The sequence below is a fragment of the Plectropomus leopardus genome, chromosome 8, assembly GCF_008729295.1.
Source record: "Plectropomus leopardus isolate mb chromosome 8, YSFRI_Pleo_2.0, whole genome shotgun sequence".
Lineage (NCBI taxonomy): Eukaryota > Metazoa > Chordata > Actinopteri > Perciformes > Serranidae > Plectropomus > Plectropomus leopardus.
Window position 1 is genome coordinate 16,828,923 of NC_056470.1, and position 19,235 is coordinate 16,848,157.

At 40.6% G+C, this 19,235-nt stretch overlaps 1 protein-coding gene across 5 annotated transcripts in view; it reads left to right on the top strand.

The window, feature by feature from the left end:
• Nucleotides 1–19,235, top strand: part of scn8aa (sodium channel, voltage gated, type VIII, alpha subunit a) — a 55,455-nt gene that overhangs the window by 12,137 nt on the left and 24,083 nt on the right. For 2 of the 5 annotated variants that reach the window (XM_042491423.1, XM_042491426.1), the window contains exons 4-15: nt 1,135–1,224; nt 2,725–2,853; nt 3,736–3,827; nt 8,468–8,665; nt 8,940–9,003; nt 9,165–9,306; nt 11,579–11,785; nt 11,877–12,158; nt 13,725–14,039; nt 16,249–16,384; nt 16,621–16,859; nt 18,895–19,068. In XM_042491423.1, coding sequence (XP_042347357.1) covers nt 1,135–1,224; nt 2,725–2,853; nt 3,736–3,827; nt 8,468–8,665; nt 8,940–9,003; nt 9,165–9,306; nt 11,579–11,785; nt 11,877–12,158; nt 13,725–14,039; nt 16,249–16,384; nt 16,621–16,859; nt 18,895–19,068 — 2,068 coding nt within the window. Of the gene's footprint in view, nt 1–1,134; nt 1,225–2,724; nt 2,854–3,438; nt 3,531–3,735; nt 3,828–8,467; nt 8,666–8,939; nt 9,004–9,164; nt 9,307–11,578; nt 11,786–11,876; nt 12,159–13,724; nt 14,040–16,248; nt 16,385–16,620; nt 16,860–18,894; nt 19,069–19,235 lie in introns of all 5 variants that reach the window. The other 3 variants (XM_042491425.1, XM_042491428.1, XM_042491427.1) reach the window with 3 other exon arrangements.

Below are 19,235 nucleotides of genomic sequence, written 5' to 3' on the forward strand. Positions count from 1 at the left end.
TCAAAGTGACGTCACCAATTGGTTTGTGTACTCCTTTGGACAAGAGGTTAGAGCTAACCCCAATGCTAGCTGACAGGCCGGTTAGCACAGTGCATTTACAACTGAGGTTAATGGTGATAATGTTAAGGATATTTTTTTCATGCAAAAAAATAGGCTCAAAACCATTAAAACAAAATATACTTGACAGAAAAGCTCAAGTCTACAGGAAGAGAAATAGGGCAGGAAATTGACATACACTCCAAATAATTATTTGGCACTTAGAGATAACAAAATAATCAACCATTTTGTTGCAATAAAACACTAAAGGAAGAACATTGCATATTGATTTGATGTACAATATGTTTGTTCACACCACCATTATCTTTTTTTATCTTATATATCTATTTTTTTTATTTTGGCTTGAATCATCTCAGTGTATGGTAATAACTCGGTACCTTAAATTACATAAAAATCATATTCAAATATCTAAATAAAAAAATAGAAAAGAACATTCTCAAAACAATTATTTTCCCATTCCTAAAGTAAAACAAGACAAAGATGTTATTATGTGTTACAAATTAGTCAAAATAAAGTACTGTTTACAACAAACAGGATCAATGTACATTTGTTCGCAGTGCGCAATGCAGGTTGTCTTCCCACATCACTAATATTACATGAAGTACTCGTATCAAAAACTGAACACTTTTTATTCTTCACAATACTTAGGCTACTATTGCTCTGTCCCTACATTTACCTAATTTCCTCCCATTATTAACCACAAGCCATAGCTATTACTGACCTCAGGCTACATTTAAAGCTAACTGAGGTTTCCTTTGTTTCCTGTGAGTGTAAACCTCTGCACTGAAGCCCTTGCAGCTTTAAAACATGTTGTTGTTTTGTTAAAGCCATTGCATTTTCACTAAATATATACCATTTAAATATTTCATTGGTAAAATAATGGCCTTTGTGGTAGAAAGCACACAAACCACCTCCTGTTTAAGTGCTATGAGTAGGTTTTGTGGTTTACATTTAGGGTATACTGTAGTGTAGGTTAATTCTTTTTCTATTGCTGTGTTTTACATTTTCAGGTCTGATGAGGGTTATGATGTTTGTGATTGACTCTGTAATCCTTATTTTCCTTAACCTGCTGCTCACTCTTTTCAGCATGATCATTATGTGTACAATTTTGACCAACTGTATATTCATGACCTTTAGTGATCCTCCCGAGTGGTCAAAACAAGTAGAGTAAGTACACATTTTATATATTCACTCAGTAGTGTGTATGCATGCTAACTGCTAGCCCCAGTTTGTGCCTTCAAATTACCATTACATGATGAGCACAGAGCCAAGATTTACTGTTTAACATCTTGACAACTATTGGGTGGATTGCTATAAAATTTGGTACAGAGATTTGTTTTCCCTACAGATGAACTGTAATAACGTTGGTGATCCATAAACTATTTTTAATCAGGGTTAGGGTTAGGTTTTTTTTTAACCAAATACCTGCAAAACTCATGATCAGCCTCAAATGCACTCTGTGTGTAGTGCTAATTAGCAAATGTTAGCACGCCAACATGCTCAACTAAGATGGTGAACTTGGTAAACATACCTGCTAAACATCAGCTTGTTACTGTGAGCATGTTGGCATGCAGCTCAGAGCATTACTGTGCCAAAGTACATCCTTAGAGAGCTGCCAACTTAGATGTAAACTGTTATGCTGTGTTCACATGGAATCATGCAGATGAGAGACAGCGAACCAGGTATCATTTTAGTGGAAGAGAGCAGGACGATAAAATGATTTAAGGCCAGCAGAGAATACTGGTAATGACATTTGAACTTTCTGTCCTCCTCCCAACAGGATTTACCACCGGATGTTGTGTATTTCCTTCACGCAAGGAGAAAACACGAGAGATCTGGACAATTAATGCATGTCACTGGACTAATTACATTAATTAATAGACACAAAATTGGAAATTCTTTATCAGGAATAAGCTCTTGAGATGTACGATCTCATTTTCATGGGGTTTCTCGAAATAATTTTATTAAGTATATTTATCTATCTTATCTTATCTTTATAAGACAACATCACCATGGCAACATATCATCATGCAAGCTTTGTTCAACTGTCCTGCCATTCCGTCCGTTTGTGTGTGTTTTTTTTTTTTTTTACCAATGCTGTCCCCCACCTCGGGCCCCACCACTTCTACAGACATTGTGGAGGTTGTGCGTCCCTTTGTGGTGGTTATGCATCTTTTTGTGATTTTGTGTCTCTTTGTGGTCATTTGGTTTCCTTTTTTTGTCGTTTTGTGGTTGTTTGTTGTCTATTTATAGCCTTTTTGTGTCTCTTTGTGGTTATTTTTAAGTCTCTTCCTGGTTGGTACATTGAGTGACACTTAATTGTCCAGAGGTTGTTTTCCTTCTGCTGTTTACCATCGGCCTGATTCCATGTGAATGCAACTTTTGGCTTGTTCAGAGATTGCTGTGTATTTATTTTTCAGAAGATCAGAGCTGGCTCTGTGAATCGATTGTATAATGTTGATTCATACTTTCTGTAAAATAACACATTTGCTTATTTAAAAACAATATATGTAATATTCTACACCCCACATCTATCCTGTGCCCTACACTCAAGTATGTCATTTCCTGAGCGTTTCAACAGCTAACAAGGGTGCAGCCATTAAAACATGAGCGAGCTTTGATCCAGCCTGGTGAACTGATTCTGTCAACGCTTTTTTTTTCTTTCAGGTACACATTCACAGGAATTTATACATTTGAGTCTCTTGTAAAAATCACTGCACGAGGATTCTGTATAGACGGGTTTACATTCCTTAGAGATCCATGGAACTGGCTGGATTTCATGGTGATTTCGATGGCGTAAGTATTTTTCTTGTCATTCAGACTTTCAGATGATGAAATGAAATATTCACAAATATTGCCATTGTTTTGTTATAGAGGGTGGGTTTAAAAAAGTGAACTTTCAGTGCTTCAGGTGTTCATTTTCTGTCTTTCTTACTTTTTCCTTTCTTTCTGTTTGATAACCCATCTTCCGCGTTTCCTCCATTGATCTGAGACTCCTCTGGTCGTTCTCTATGGGGATAGAAGGTTTCCATCTGACACCCTGCGGCCTCCCTGACAGCAGCCACACCTCAGTCCCACTCATTCGACTTATCCTCCTCTTTTCATCTAACTCTCCTTCTTGTTCACCGTTTCTCTTTCAGTCTGCAACATTCAATTTAAGGCCCAGTGTCCCCCGTCGATTATATATCATCCAGTATTCATACCACAGATGTACCTGCCTCCGCATGACCAAATGCATACCCATTAATGATCAGCACCATGCAAAATACATTGCCATTGTTTGTAGAGTTGTCACATATCCCATCTGTGTGTGAATTGACCTTTTCACCTCATTTCTCCATGTAAATAACGAGTTGTTGTAACTGTGGTTTGATCCTGCAGGTATATAACAGAGTTTGTAAACCTAGGCAATGTCTCAGCTCTGCGCACGTTCAGGGTGTTGAGGGCATTGAAAACTATTTCTGTAATTCCAGGTAAGACAGGATGGGGCGGGGGATGGTTGGGCGGGGTCGGTGTTAGGTGTGTGTGTCTTTCTTTCCTTTTACCTTCCACCCTTCTCCTCAGTGGACAGGCTCTGTGAGTGGCGTCGTTTCCTCCTGGTTCGGTGGTGTTGTGCTCTTGGCGTGTGTGGTTATTGTCATCGTGTTTGTTCTGTGTGTGATCCTTCCCCTATTTCAGATATATAACAGAGTTTGTGGACCTGGGCAATGTATCTGCGCTGAGAACATTCAGAGTTCTCCGAGCATTGAAAACTATCTCTGTCATTCCAGGTGAGACTCAGTTTAAACACTAAGGCTGATCCTCTCACCCTTTCTTTTCTACTCACTATTATGATTACAATTATGATTTAAGCAACAACAGAAAAATTGGAGACAACCATTTTTTGATTTATTTTTCCTCCAAAATTATCAAAAATGGTACTAATACATTTTTGATAGGCTTTGCAGTCTCCTCTAGGGCCCTCCAAAGTGTCTGCACTCTCTTCTGCCCCAGTAGCACTCTCATTATGAGGCTTGTTTCCAAGGCAGCTGTGTTTCTCTTCAGAAATAGTAAACCTCTCCTTTCAGCTTCAGGAATAAGCAAATGTTCTGTAGCAAAGAAAATTGTGGATAGAGTATTTTCATTTTAAAGGGAAACTTCTGTGTTTTTAAACCTGGACCCTATTTTCCCATGTTTTTGTGTGTGAGTAACTAATGGAGAGAACAATTTTTAAAATTGGTTTAGAGAGACCGATCTTACTGCACGTTAAAAGTACAAACTTGTAGTGAGTAAACAGAAGGATATGATTTGGAACGTACCCTTGGTCACAATAGCAAACAGACCAGCGAAAGTTAAGGAAAAGCATTTCATTTCTCTGTATGGTCTTTTCCATGGTTAAGCCAGACACTTTAAGGAAAAATATGAGACTGTCAACGGCAAAAATAAGAACTTTTTTAGTGGACGTAAATTGACAGTACACAGTTGTCAACAGGGATTACATTATAGCCCGTTTCATTGCAGTGGTCTCTCTCAATACCGGACCAATGTCCAAAATGCTTGTCTTTATTAGTCACTCAGATGCAAAAATGTGGAAATTGGAGTCCAAGTCGAAACATACTGAAGTTTGTCTACATGGGAAAAAAAGTTTTTATATTATATTATATTATAATATACAAGGTATATTTATCGGCTAAGATCATAGCTTCTCAAATTTGGCAGAAATCCTTCTAGTTCTATTACGAAAATGAAAGTGAAATTAAAAGATTGATCATTTTGTTGCACATTTATATTTAGTGATTGAATTGGAAATAAAGGATTCCATGATTTTGGGATCAAAATAAACCCTGTATGTAGATGTTAATATGGCATAGCTCTTATAGAGATCCCAAATATTAGACCTCTTATTTATGTATGAAGACTGCCAAGCCTAGTTTGTGAACATATCTTACGCTGCATGATGCTTTTCAGTCACTTGCTTTTACAATATTAGCCTACCAAGAGCTTGGCTGACAAATGGCATTGAAAGTTTGATTTGCCCTCTTTGTTTTTTAGTTTGATTATTGATTTTTTTGTTCTCTCTGTTTTTTGTTTTTGTTTTTTTTTTTTTTTACAACCTACTTGAATGATATACCGCACAGAAAAAAAGAAATGGTGTGCTTACATTGTAGAGGTTGGGGATGCAGATGGGATGGTTGAATGACCTCTTGACCTTTTTGAGTGACACTGACCACACATCTATTGATAGAGGATGTGAAACACATGTGCTTACTCACAAGAACCACTGTGGATGGCTTTTTTAAACAGCACGTCCATTTGGAAATATGAAAAAGAAAATCGTATGAGTGCAACAAAGGAATCATGTTTTGATTTGAGCTGTAGTTAAAGGAATAATTCAGCATTTTGGGAAATACACTTGCTCACTTTCTAGCATTGAGTTAGATTAGATCAATAGCACTCTCATATCTGAATGGTTAATTATTAAGTGTCAATCAGCAGCCTGTTAGCTTAACCTAGCGCAAAGACTGCAAACAGGGGAAAACAGCTAGTTTTGTATGTGCAAAGGTAACAAAATTAACCTACCAGCACTTCTAACGGCCAAAATACACAAGGTGCACGCAGGTTTTTTAAAAATATTTTACCTGTATACAGAGTATGTCTTTGTAGCGTGTGGTATGTGCCAGCTGGTTAAGTAGGCTTTGGAAGCATAGGCTGTAATCAACTAGGACTGAATTAATAAACTGGATTGTTTTAACAACAGGAAGCATTGATTTGATTGATTGATTTCCATGTCAAATGTAAAAACACCCACAGGGTTGCTCTGCTGTGTGGCATTGCCTCTGGTACAATAAGATAAATATTTATACACAGTTCTATATAGTTTTAACCTGTTGGAGGGCCACTGGGCTGCGCATATTAAAAAATGAACACACCAGTCACACAATAGTGCTGAGCCCTGTAATACCCGTATGGATAAGTGCAGCTTCCGTGGTCAATGAAGCAGCTTCGGTTGTTTATAATGAAGGCGCTTGTCTGTGGGCATGCTGCAGCAGACACTTGGGACCCCGTCTGTGCCCCGTCTGTGCCCCATGTATTTTAAATGTAAGATTCACTGATGAACATCTCATTTGTTTGGTTTGCATAGAAGTGAATTTAAATGTCAGTTTGGCTGCACGATATGAGGAAAATATGTATATGCAATTATGTTGTTGTGTATATATAATTATGATCCTTGTGTTAATGAACAGATGTTAAGGTGTACTAAAGTTCTTCTCTTTAAGTATATTGCTAAAATATGCTTGTTGAATTTTGAACTTTTATTGAAAAAAAATTGGCTCCAAATGACATCACAAGCAAAAGATGTCAGCGTCTGTATCCGGGAGGCAAGTATTTTTTCTTAGGATGGCAAAGGCATGTCCCGCCCTACTCTTTTTTTTTTCCATTTCCAGTCTTTATGTGAAACGAAGCTAATCAGCTGCTGGCTGTAGCGTTACATCATACAGACACAAGAGTGGCATCAATCTTATCATCTAAATCCCTGCCAGAAAGTGAATTAGTATGTTTCTCAAAATGTCAAAATATTCCTTTTTCAGTTATTCATGAAGGCCTGTAGAACTGGTGTGGAAAAAATATAGTTTAGTGTTGTTTCAGTCCAACTAAGAATAGGTCATGTGCAGTGGAGGGCATGATTTCAGAAGTTCTTAAGTTATTTAGGTATTTTAAACTAGTACCCTGTGGCCATTAAAATTTTAAAGGGGACCATGCTCCATTTTAGCACCTGTCTCTTTAGGCACCTCTCCCGAAAAAGCCCAGGCTGCTCTGATTGATTAGTGTTTATGGTTCTTAAATTCTTGACATCTCTTCACTGTCATTGAAACCAGGGAATGACTGTATCCTTTTTACAGTGTTAGCAGTGTTCTTGCAGCTAGAAAATGACTGGAACAAAGAATAGCGACACTTTCTACCACAAAAAATCACCAATGAAAGCTTCCAAACACAAACAGACATGTTCAAGCAAGAATATCATGTAAAATCCAGGAGAAATTAACAGCATCTGTGACCTAGATTACATGTTTCCCTTACGTTAGCATGTAGCTACATGTAGCAGTATATACAAGGTAATGTAAACACATGCAGTAGCGTGCCTGGAGCAGAGAAACGTTTACCTCATTATTGAAACTTTGGCCATTTTTAACATTTACTGTTACAAGTCTGACCTTGTAACAGTAAATATAAGACACAAAATATGGAAAAGCATAATAGGTCCCCGTTAACATGCTTTATTGACTTAATTTTCTTGATAAGACCTTGTCATTCACTTCCAGATAAGAAAAGTTGTTTTACTTTAAATATGTTTCTTAATTGACTCAAATGGAAATGGTGCCTTTACTGAGATTGCTAAAATATATAAGCTCAAATTAAGAACATATGTTGCAAGACGATACAGTATATGCAGCTGGTAAAGCTCATTGTACCTGTAGAGACCAGACAGAAAAGGGGGTGCGGGTCATCCTGTTTGAGGTACATGTGGACCTGATGTGAACGCTGCCAGAGGATGCCTGTTCTGGAAGGTAAACGATTTTGTCTTTAGTGAAAGTGTGGATGAGACAGACTGCAGGGTCACGGTATGGGGAGTCAGCGCTTTCCTAATGACACCTTATACAAGACAGTTCAAGAAAGTGCCCCAGCTGGCACTGGCATTGAATTGCTCCTGTTCAGCCTTGGAGTTTAAATGACCTGCATGCGGTTTCCAGCCCCCCTTGCCTGTGCCTCTGTCCTTCTCATGGCCCCTCTTTGTGCTGCTGTGCTCTCTTCCTTATGGATTTCCTCTCACTTTTCTACAGTCTTCCCCCTCTTGTTCACTTTTTTTTTTTATCATTGGCAATCAAATGCAAATTTCCTCTGTTAAAAAGCAAGTCATTTTGATTTGATTTGTGTTAAAATATTGTCTGTATGCATCTGAAAAGAGTGGGAAGGCTCCTAAATATTTCCTGTTTGTTTTGTTTCTAGAGATGTTATGTACGTAAACTATCATATTTGTCCAAAATGTATTACTACCTCAAAAACGAAAAAAAAACAAAACAAAAAAATCCTTTGTCAGGATGTTCAACTCAGTAAGTCAACACAACATATCATATTACATTCAGGATTTTTTATTACACTTATAATTATCTAACTGAATGAAAATATATTTCCTTAAATAATTACATTTAATATGAAAGCAGTACAGAGTTGCCACGCCCATATTTTGACCTAAATCCAGTCATAACTGGATATTTCCCAGCAGTAGATACCTAAAAGGGATTAGTATAGTAGCAGTATTAGTTATAATAGATAATTTGTTATAGAAGCTCCAAAGATTCATACCTTGGGTATCAGCATCTCCAGCATCACCTGTGTCGTTTGTGTCCGTGTGTGCGTGACTGCTCTTCAGGCCTGAAGACCATCGTTGGCGCCTTGATCCAGTCTGTGAAGAAGCTCTCGGATGTGATGATCCTGACCGTCTTCTGCCTGAGTGTCTTTGCCCTCATCGGCCTCCAGCTCTTCATGGGCAACCTGCGCCACAAGTGTGTGATCTGGCCAATCAACACCACCAAGAGCTTCGACTGGAATGAGTACATCATGAACGACAGTAAGTAGAGGCCGGGCTTCACCAACGGTGAGCTGGCAGCAATCTAGGATATGAGTCAGCCCATATGTTGAAACAACAAAACAGCATGTCATTTTGGCACTGGACTGACAAAAGGAACTGGTTCGATATGAACCGATCTGCATTGAAAATGTCTGAGGAAACTGAAGTTAGAAATTGGTCTGAATGGATTTACAGACCGTTGCAGGGTAAACAACTGTAGCTGCGACAGAATGTGAGCGATATGACTCATTATGGCTGTTTGTTTTTTCCTCAGCCAATTTCTACTTCCTGCCTGGCCAGTTGGATGCTCTTCTCTGTGGGAACAGCTCCGACTCTGGGTGAGTTGCCTTCTCTGCTCTCCTCCCAATGCTGCTGATCCCACAAAGACCTGCTGCAGCTCTTCTATCTGCCTAAAGTCAGATTACATTATAAGTAAATAGTGCTGAGTCATTTTTGGGCTGGGTGCCCCGGTCTCTTTCTCTCTTTCTCCACCCCTCAGCCGCTGCCCGGAGGGCTACACATGCATGAAAGCTGGGAGGAATCCAAACTATGGCTACACCAGCTTTGACAGCTTTGGCTGGGCCTTCCTGGCTCTCTTCCGACTCATGACACAGGACTTCTGGGAAAACCTTTACATGCTGGTAAAGCTGATGTTTCAACAACTTCATCTTGTTTCATATGGGGCGTATACAACACATGCAAACTCTCAAAAACTACTGCCTATAAGCAGTAAACTAGTCGATAAGCAGAAAAGCAAAGTAAGTGATTTATTTCGTAAAAATGCCAAATTTTTGTACCTCAAATTTGCTGCTTTTGTATCACTGTAAATCAGTGCTGTAATCACCTATTTAATGGGGAGGGGCATTTTCAACCTTCTGCAACCCAATGCTCCAGAGACAAATCCCCCTTTAGAAACTTAACAGCTAATAAACTAACAAACAAAATCAAATAAAATCTATAACAGGCAAAATGTACAATGTAGTACTACAACTGGTAGTTGTAATAATTGTGATTGGTTAAGTTTATTCACGATTGTGAATTCACAAGTTCCAGGCTGTCTATTATAATTACTGCTGAGCTGTAAATGAATTATTTTTCAGTCTTAGTATGTTGGTCAGACAATACAACTTATTAAAACTTAATTTTCACTGCCCAAAATCTGACTATCTGTACAACATGCAACACCTTGCACTCTTAGACCTTATATTCAGGCAATCGGAGGGTGTCACATCAGGGTCTTAGAACTTGTGATAAGCATTTTTCACAACTTTTTTTTTTACATATTAAATCACTAAAAACATACTGAATAAATTCATTATTAATGAAAACTGTAAATATGTTGCATAGAGCAAGGTAGCAGATATTCAGAGAGACTTGATTTCCCTTCAGAAAAGACTGATCTGGTACAAACTCAGCTCCTCCATTGATTCCTTATTTAGTGCGTGTCATCAGGCTGTTTATGCGCAGGCTTTTACTCCACCTTTCAGGCTGAAAATGGTGCATCATTCTGCCTCTGGTAATTCCCTTGTTCCCACTTTGACTCCTCTCATCTGCATACTGTAGCCAGGTCATTTTTGTCATGCCTGATAGCCCGTTCCACGCAAAGCCTGTGGGGTACTCTCCTGCTTCCATTTACAGCAGCTGAGTAGAAGGAAGGAAGAATGAAATATTAACAGCTCAGGATTACAGTGTGGCCAATGAGGAAGATGAGACCTGATGGAAGCATCCCGCTCATACTTCTATTTTTGCTCCCATCTTTGAAATTCACCTCCCAACTGCATGCACTCGCTGCTATTGTGTACTGTATCTTCAAAGTAATTTTTATGCAGCTGTGATTAGGAAGGATGGTGAAGGCTTTCTTTATCAGATGTTCAGAAAATAAATGAAATTAGGACGCCCCGGTTGCTCACCAGGCAGAGCTCATACCATGAAGACGGAGTGCTTTCTGCAGCTGCAGATTTGAGTCTGACCTGGGCTCTGCTCTGCATGTTGTCCCTCCTCTCTCTCCCGTTTCTCTCAATTCAATTCAATTCAGTTCAGTTCAGTTTAGTTCAGTTCAGTTCAGTTCAAGAAGGCTTCATTGGCATGACCATAATCAAACAGTATTGCCAAAGCACATTTTAACAGTTGTTTTAACATAGAACCAATGTCACTTGTCTGTCTCAGAAAGCCGTCTCTTTTTTGACAACAGTTCAACTTCAGAAAGGGAAACCAAAGACGGCTGATGAGTAAGAATTGTAATATTAAATTTGGGGTCTGTTTTGTGGCTGAAGTCTTTTTACATTTAGATTAATGATAACTCTGCACTTGTAAAACAAAACAGTTAAAAAAAAAAAAGGTCTAGATTTTTCCTGTGTGTTCTCATATTATGAGCTACCTTGCATCTGCAACTCATGCTCCTTACCTTACATCTCCACTGGGGATAGCATCTCAATTCCATAGAAATTTCTTAGGCTGAGCACAGGCTGGTGTTGTGTGCATGGAAAAGTAGGTCAAAATGTATATCTCGTGGCCCTCCCTGATGAACAACACAACCTTGGGCTCATGCTGAGAACCGTAACGAGCACTGGGTATAAGATTATTCCTGTGTAGACCAAAAACAGATGGTTATGTATGAATTCATCATTGTATGAGAAGATAGTAAAGCTAACTTAAGTACTCATACTTGAAAAAGACATTTACATGTAGGAAGTCACACACGATAATGCTGAGTTGATTTTGCACCCAGAAATGCCTAATCAGGGCTTTGTGCCCGTTCCCCACCGACAGCTGACTCTGTTTATTCCTGATGAGTCACTGTGAGAGATGAGCACTGAGGTTGACACTGAGCATGACTCGGGGGTTTAGGTGTCGTGGCTGTCCCTGTTGTTCCTTCCCTTCTCCCCTCACCTCTGCTGCACTGCTTCTTAACAGACCCTGAGGGCGGCAGGGAAGACCTATATGATCTTCTTTGTGTTGGTGATCTTCGTGGGCTCATTCTACCTGGTGAATCTGATCTTGGCTGTGGTAGCCATGGCCTATGAAGAGCAGAACCAGGCTACCATGGAAGAGGCCCTGCAGAAAGAGGAGGAATTCAAGGCCATGCTGGAGCAGCTCAAGAAACAGCAGGAAGATGCCCAGGTTAGTCTTTATCAGGATGGAGCACAAGATTTGTTTCTGAGACATGTTTTATCGTTGCTCTGACTTTCTTTATATGTTTGGCTCTGTCCAGACGGCTGCCATGGCAACCTCTGCGGGTACAGTGTCGGAGGACGCAGTAGAAGATGATGGAGGAGGGCATCTGTCATGCAGTTCCTCTGAGATGTCAAAGCTCAGCTCCAAGAGCGCAAAAGAGCGGCGTAATCGCAAGAAGAAGTGGCGACAGAAAGAGCAGGAGAAAGAGAAAGGCGACAGTGAGAAGTTTGTCAAGTCGGAGTCAGATGACGGCAGCAAGCGGAGCCGCTTCCGGTTTCCTGATAACCGCCTGGGTCGAAAGTCTTCCATTATGAACCAGGTTTGGAGAACATGGATAGTATATTTTAGTAATTCAGCATCATTTAAAGTGACATTACAAAAAAGTCCCACTTACTGATAATACACAGATGATTTAAGATATGTTTTGGAATCTTTGTGATCAGAGTTTTATTTTGTCACTGCAGAGGTGTGGACTCAAGTCTCATGACTTGGACTCAAGTAAAAACTCCAATCAGAAATTTGATGACGGAAAACTTGACAAAATCTAAGACTTACAATTGGACTCTCACACCAGTGACCACTTGATACCAGGATTTCATTTCCTTAATCAACTATCATTAACACCATTTATTTCCAGCAAGTCAACACTTACTTCCCCAGATCCACTTTGTTTAAAGCAACGGCATCCGAACAAGTTGCAGGAGAGAACCGTGAAGAGCTTACTTTACTGAGCACCAGTTGGAAAAATGATACCACGAATAATTTTGGTTGCGTGCAAAAAATATGAGGTGTTCAACAAAAAACAAATTTCAGTATGCATAACATGCGATTGAAAATTACAGACAACAATAATAATAATTCAACAATAATTCTAAAAAGCATTCAGGATTTTGTAAATGTATTATGTTATTACTCTGCTGTTAAAATCTTCTCACAATTGGTGCAGAGTGCATTATGACTTGTTTAGGAATTGAAACTTAAAGTTTAGGACTTGGGACTAGACTCGCTTGCCTGTCATGGGACTTCAGTGCAAAGACTTGAGACTTACTTGTGGCTTGCAAGACAAAGACTTAGTCCCCCCTCTGTCTTAATGTAAACTGTCAGGTTTATGGATTGTTTTGAGTCACCGGGACATTATCTCTAGAAATAAGTGCCCTTGAGTTTTTCAGTACACGTTTTGGATGTTTTGAGCTCCACACATGAAATCTGCCTTACCTCCACAGACAAAAAACCTCAGCATATAAAGTTAGATTATACCACTGGAGATAATCAGAAAACATGTTTTTAGACTTAGGGATAACTGAGCCTTTTAAGCTTTTTTGGCTCAGTGATAAAACACAAAAAGAGACTGAACAAGTGAGAGAGACGTATAATTGGAATAGAGCTGATTTTTATCTTTATGAATATGATATAGTTGTTAGTGAAAAATTAGGCTTCAGTTCAGAATTATTTTTTACTGTCAGATGAGGAATATTTGAGTTTGAGAGTGCAGCTATTGTATACTGTATAGCGTGGTATTGCACAAACTCACATATAAAGGAGCATATAGCAGCCAGATATATAGAAACACATGTCCAGGTCCTGAATTATTTACAGTGATTACATGAATGTTTCAAAGGGAGCAATCCTGCAGTTTTGCTTCGGCTCCACCGTGTTTTATAGTGCAGGATTTATCAAATATGAGAAGGCACACAGGCCCTCTGTAACTAAGGATTGTTGTCAAAAAATGTGATTCCAGTTGAGCCAGCATACTCTGTGTGTGTAACTATAATAATATTTGGATCAATACTTGCAGCAGCCCAGATTGATGTTGTCATGACTCATGTGTCTGTCGGTGTTGGTTCAGTGGCCTGTATCTCTGTCCTCCTCTTTCTTCTCCCTTCAGTCCCTCCTCAGCATACCTGGCTCACCTTTCCTGTCCCGCCACAACAGCAAGAGCAGCATCTTCAGTTTTAAGGGCCGCGGTAAGGACGTGGGTTCGGAGAACGAGTTTGCTGATGATGAACACAGCACGGTGGAGGAGTGCGAGGAGCGTCGGGGCTCCCTGTTCAGCCCTTATCGGCGGAGCAGCTACAGTGGCTTCCACGGGAAGAGGAACAGCACGGTGGATTGCAACGGCGTGGTGTCGCTCATTGGCCCTGGTCCCGGTGGACGCCTTCTGCCTGAGGTGAAAATAGATAAGGCAGCTACTGACGACAGTGTAAGGAAGTCAATGAGTAGACCTATCTAGGCATGGCCCCCCTCTCGTCCGTTCCTTTTCTTTCTTGCTCTCTATCCTCTACTCTGTCATCTTTGCAAGTCCGTATGTATCTCTTGGCTAAGCGCTCGCGCCTCCCCTCCCCCAGCCCTGCAGTGTATGCTGCCCTCCGACAGTAGGCAAAGGATGGAGAAATAACTAAATTTGATAGTGAATATGCTATAGCCAACCCTTGATTTGACAGGATAGTGAAACTGGGTCTATCAGTGACTTCCAGGCAATTTTGTTGTTTGATTTGAACGATGAATGTCAATGTTTTGAATGTTCATATCAAATTATTTATTCCTACATGCACCATACTCACACAGTCATACAGGCACTAATTAAACACACGATTCCTCTGCATCCCCATTGGCCCATAAGATTTCGGCACACATATATCAAAACCTGATTGATTATTAATACAAAACTTCAAATATGGGATGTCATCAGGTTCATGTTTAAAGGCCCAGACACACCAAACCGGCTTTAGAGCGCTAGCAGCGATGAAGTCCAACTGTTGCGTCACCTCACGTCACCTGTGTCTCGGCCAGAAAGTTGCACTTAATCACTCGACAAAGGCTACAGCCAACAGGCAACTAGCATGTACATTCTGCATGTTCTAGCATGAGAGTAGATAAATTTCCATTTCAATTCACAATTTCCAGGTTCAAAATGCTAGTTAGCACACTAGCAACAAAGCTCGATGTTGAAAGAAGAAATATTAACTATGCGTGAGTGAACAGTAACGCAAACTATTATAAACTGTTACATCAAGGAGCTCAAAGGCTGAAAAAATAATCTTACTTACTATAATAAGTTTGTTCGATCTCAAAACCTTCTCAACTTTAGTTGTTTGTTTGCTTTCCTCGCTACCTCGCTAACTGACAATCAGCGTGATTCGTCTCACCAACAGGCTCCTACGGTTCCGATGCATGATCCAACGTGCTGAATCAGCTAAAAAAAAAAAAAAAAAAGCCGATCGAAGGCCGTCTAATGCCAACTGTGTGGGACCCACCACAATAATTAGGGCATAAGATACCTACCGATGGCTCGACATTGACCGACAGCCGACTGTTGGCTTGGTGTGTCAGGGCCCTTACACAATCTAGTAACAAAACACCATTTGTGTTAACAAACGGCATGTAATGATGAGTTAACATGCTCTAGTGTGTTGATGTGTTCCTCCTCCAGGCGTCCAGGTCCTATGCTAGCCTGTGTGGGTAGATCTGCAGTAGGAGGCAGAGGAAACAGAGGGGACCAGCTCTATAGAGCCACGGACATTTTTATCTGCTTCCCTGATACACTTTTTAATATCCCAAAACAGATACACAAGTAACACACACCATCCTATCAGGCCTTAACAATATGTACATTAAGAAAAAAGGAGGGCTGCTGTCCTTGTCTGTCTTTACCTTTCTCTGTTTTCCAAACTCTCCCTGGTCAACAGTAGTGAATTAGTTGTGTCTCATTCTAGTTAGCATGGTAGATTTAAACCCTAAATTTGAACAAGCATGACATAGACTAGTAGAACAATGGCTATGGTGTCTGTAATTTCCTCTCCTTCTCTTTGACTTGGAGCATGCTCATGCATGACAACTGGATGGATCTGAACAATATGCCTCCATTTATCTCTTTACAATGCTCTTGACTTGATGGTTGCAATATAAGTTGTATGGTTTCAAAGTAGGAAGATCCAGTAGCATCAATTTGCAAGTAACATTAAAATGGCCAGATTTGGGAGACATTTTGTAAAATAACCTAATGATTATATTGCAATGGCAGCAAAGCCTCCATTATTGCATGACAGGACTGAAAATGCATTCATGCAGAAGCAGTTCTCCTTGCACAATATCGCACAATCCATTTATTATTTAATCCGGATGAGCTAATTACATTCAAACACAATTAGGTCAAGTAGCCCTAGACCACTGCTCCCACTTTGGCTGAGACCTGCATGCATTTACAGCAAACACACATCTTCCTTGAAACCAGCATTGATATAGAAAAGACTGAAACATGCCCCCCCCACCCCCACCCCAAAAATCTGATCATCAACTACTTTTTCCTGCCAATGCTGTTGTGCACTTCCCTCCGCCGGCCACCGGTGGTGCTGTGGGATGGTGTTCATGTCCTCTCCATGGGTGCTTGATTCTTCCTCTCCTCCTGACAGCCGACTACTGAGGTTGAGGTGAAGAAGAAGCTGTCGGGCTCCCTGATGGTGTCTGTGGACCAGCTCAATACCTCCTTTGGGCGGAAAGAGCGGGCCAACAGTGTCATGAGCGTCATTACCAACACACTAGTGGAGGGTACTGCCACTTTAACCCAGCTATTTAACCTGCTCTCTCATTATTCTTTAACTAGGGCTGCTCTCATTTGGTTGATTAGTTTTGACATGAATTTCCTGCTTATCTGCTTTGCATATCCAACAGTACCAGATACATACAATGCATACAATTTTTTATCATTTGATACCATTGCATGCGGTATGCTCAAGCACGCAAGTTTTTTTGGTTTTGACTTGTGATCCGCGCTATGTCTTCAGAATTGGAGGAGTCTCAGCGCAAGTGTCCGCCATGCTGGTATAAGTTTTCTAACACATTCCTGATCTGGGAGTGCTCCCCCATGTGGATTAAGATCAAGGAGATTGTGAACCTGATTGTCATGGACCCCTTCGTGGACTTAGCCATCACCATCTGTATCGTCCTCAACACACTCTTCATGGCCATGGAGCACTACCCCATGACCCCCGACTTTGAGGATATGCTGTCTGTAGGCAATCTGGTGAGTGGCAGTCTTTTTTGTTCTTTTTTATTGTATTAATCAGTCAAGAATCACCTATGCTTCTTCTTTGAGTCACACAGAGAGGTGTTATTTTTGGGTCCTTAATTGGCAGCTCTTTCATTGCTCACTCCCCCTTCCCCCTGCTGCTTTCTATCTGTGCATTTCTTCACACACGTTCCCTGTGTTCTCCTGCGATCTCTCTTTTTTTTTCCTCTGGTTGCCGCTTGCTTCAGTGGGACCAGCTTGCCTCTCCGCTGGTTGGCTGACTGGTGGGAGGCCTGCATTAATATTTCATGGAGCCTGATCGATGAGCTGCTTTGAAATGGTGCCTGAATCATAGCTTGGATAACTAAACCTGGCTGTTTTCACTATTAGCATTTTTTAAGGAAACTGAGTAAATCTGAGCTCTGGCACCATGATTTTTAATTTCCAGTATCACATTTGTTAACATAGTTTGTTAAAGTGATGTGTTCAGTTGTTGTAATAATGAAGCTCTCACTGTGTGTGTGTGTTTGGAAACATAGATATGGACAGGTATTAATTTAAAACTGAAACAGCATAGAGATGTGTTATTTACCAGTTGTGCTCCAGAGTCATTTACCAGAAAAGGCCAACGGCTGGGACAGGTGGAAATTTGTAGGTCACCTTAATGCAATATGAGTCATCATCTTACACACACACACACACACACACGCACGCACACGCACACACACACACACACACACACACACACACACACACACACACACCTTACATGTGCTTACATTGTGAGTTTATTCATTATGTGGGCTCTATGATTGAGGATAACCCTCAATAATTTATTAGAGCTGTTACGAGACCACAGAAGTACCATTTCACCTTTACTGACAACGGAACAGCTGGCACCGTCACACACACACACACACACACACACACACACACACACACACACACACACACAAACTAGATGTACTTCCTCTTAAGTAATTGGATTTATCCTGCTCGTAATTCATTAATATGCAGTTGCCAAAGGGGTCATTTAAAATGTGATGGACACCTAAAGCTGCATGTCCACCAAACACTGGTATACTTCTCATAGAACCGGTTCATTACCCGTATGGACCACAGACTGTATATGAAATGGACAGCACATCCCCACTTACCCTCACTGTGCAAAAATAAAGGCAGAATTTCGTGGATACGGCTGCAACCATCTTGCACGTAATTTAGAGCCAAAGTTTGCGCAGTAGCGATCTCCATGGTGCTGGAGTTGCTGCCAATACATCCGCCTGACCAATGGCAAGCAGCGCCATGAATAGCGAGCACACCAATTTGCACAAATAGTTGTCAATTGTGATGTTAAATCCCCTTCCTCTTGCATCAAAAAACGTCTTAAAATATACTTTAAAAATCATATGAATGTCAGGTGATAAGAACTACCTAAATGACAGAAACCATCTTTGGGGAAAAAAAGTAGTTTTAGATTGTAGTTTGTGGTGGGGTTTATGACATGTACCGCAGCTGGCCTCCAGGGGGCAATCCCAGCGATCTGGCCTCACTTTTGGGAAGCTGTCTCGTTGTCCATCTTTATATAAAGTCTAATGTGCAGACATGTACCTAAACTGTAGAGCTCTAGCATCTCCAATGCAGACAGTTCTTAAATGTAGGTGGGGTTGCTAACTGTGTCACTGCTCCATCCAGCTTTTGCTGTATTTCTCTTCACTAATGAAGCAGAAGAAGGTCTGTACCTTTTTGCTCTTGCACAGAATGTGGTTGTGTGCCAACTTTTAAGGCTTTTATGTTTAGAGCCTCTGTCACAATGAATGGGATATATGTAAAAAATAACAGGTTTCTGCATGGAGTCGTTGTTGAAAAAAATGAACTGCTTGGCGGAAACAGGTTTATTATGCACAACTCAGATACATCATCTGATTTGGGTCACAACAAATGTCACAAATTGCACCACCCATCATGTTTCCCATTCTCACGTCTCCTGTAAAACAAGGTGTTGAGCCAAATCAGTGTGTTCAAATCTGTTCTCTCTCCTACCTGCCAGGTGTTCACAGGGATCTTTGCAGGGGAGATGCTTTTCAAGCTGGTGGCCATGGATCCGTACTACTACTTCCAGGAAGCCTGGAACTGTTTTGACGGTTTCATTGTGACTCTGAGTTTAGTTGAGCTGGCTCTGGCTGACGTCGAGGGCCTGTCTGTCCTGCGGTCATTCCGATTGGTAAATGCAAATATTAGTTTCTCTGTAAATTAGAGAAAGCATGTGGAGTTAGCATCTTAGCATTTGGAATATGCACATTTTGTAACTCCCTCATTGTGTGTGCTTGCAGGCTGTCATTCTTCCAACCCACTTTATGAAACCATGCCCACTTCCACATAACGAAAGTG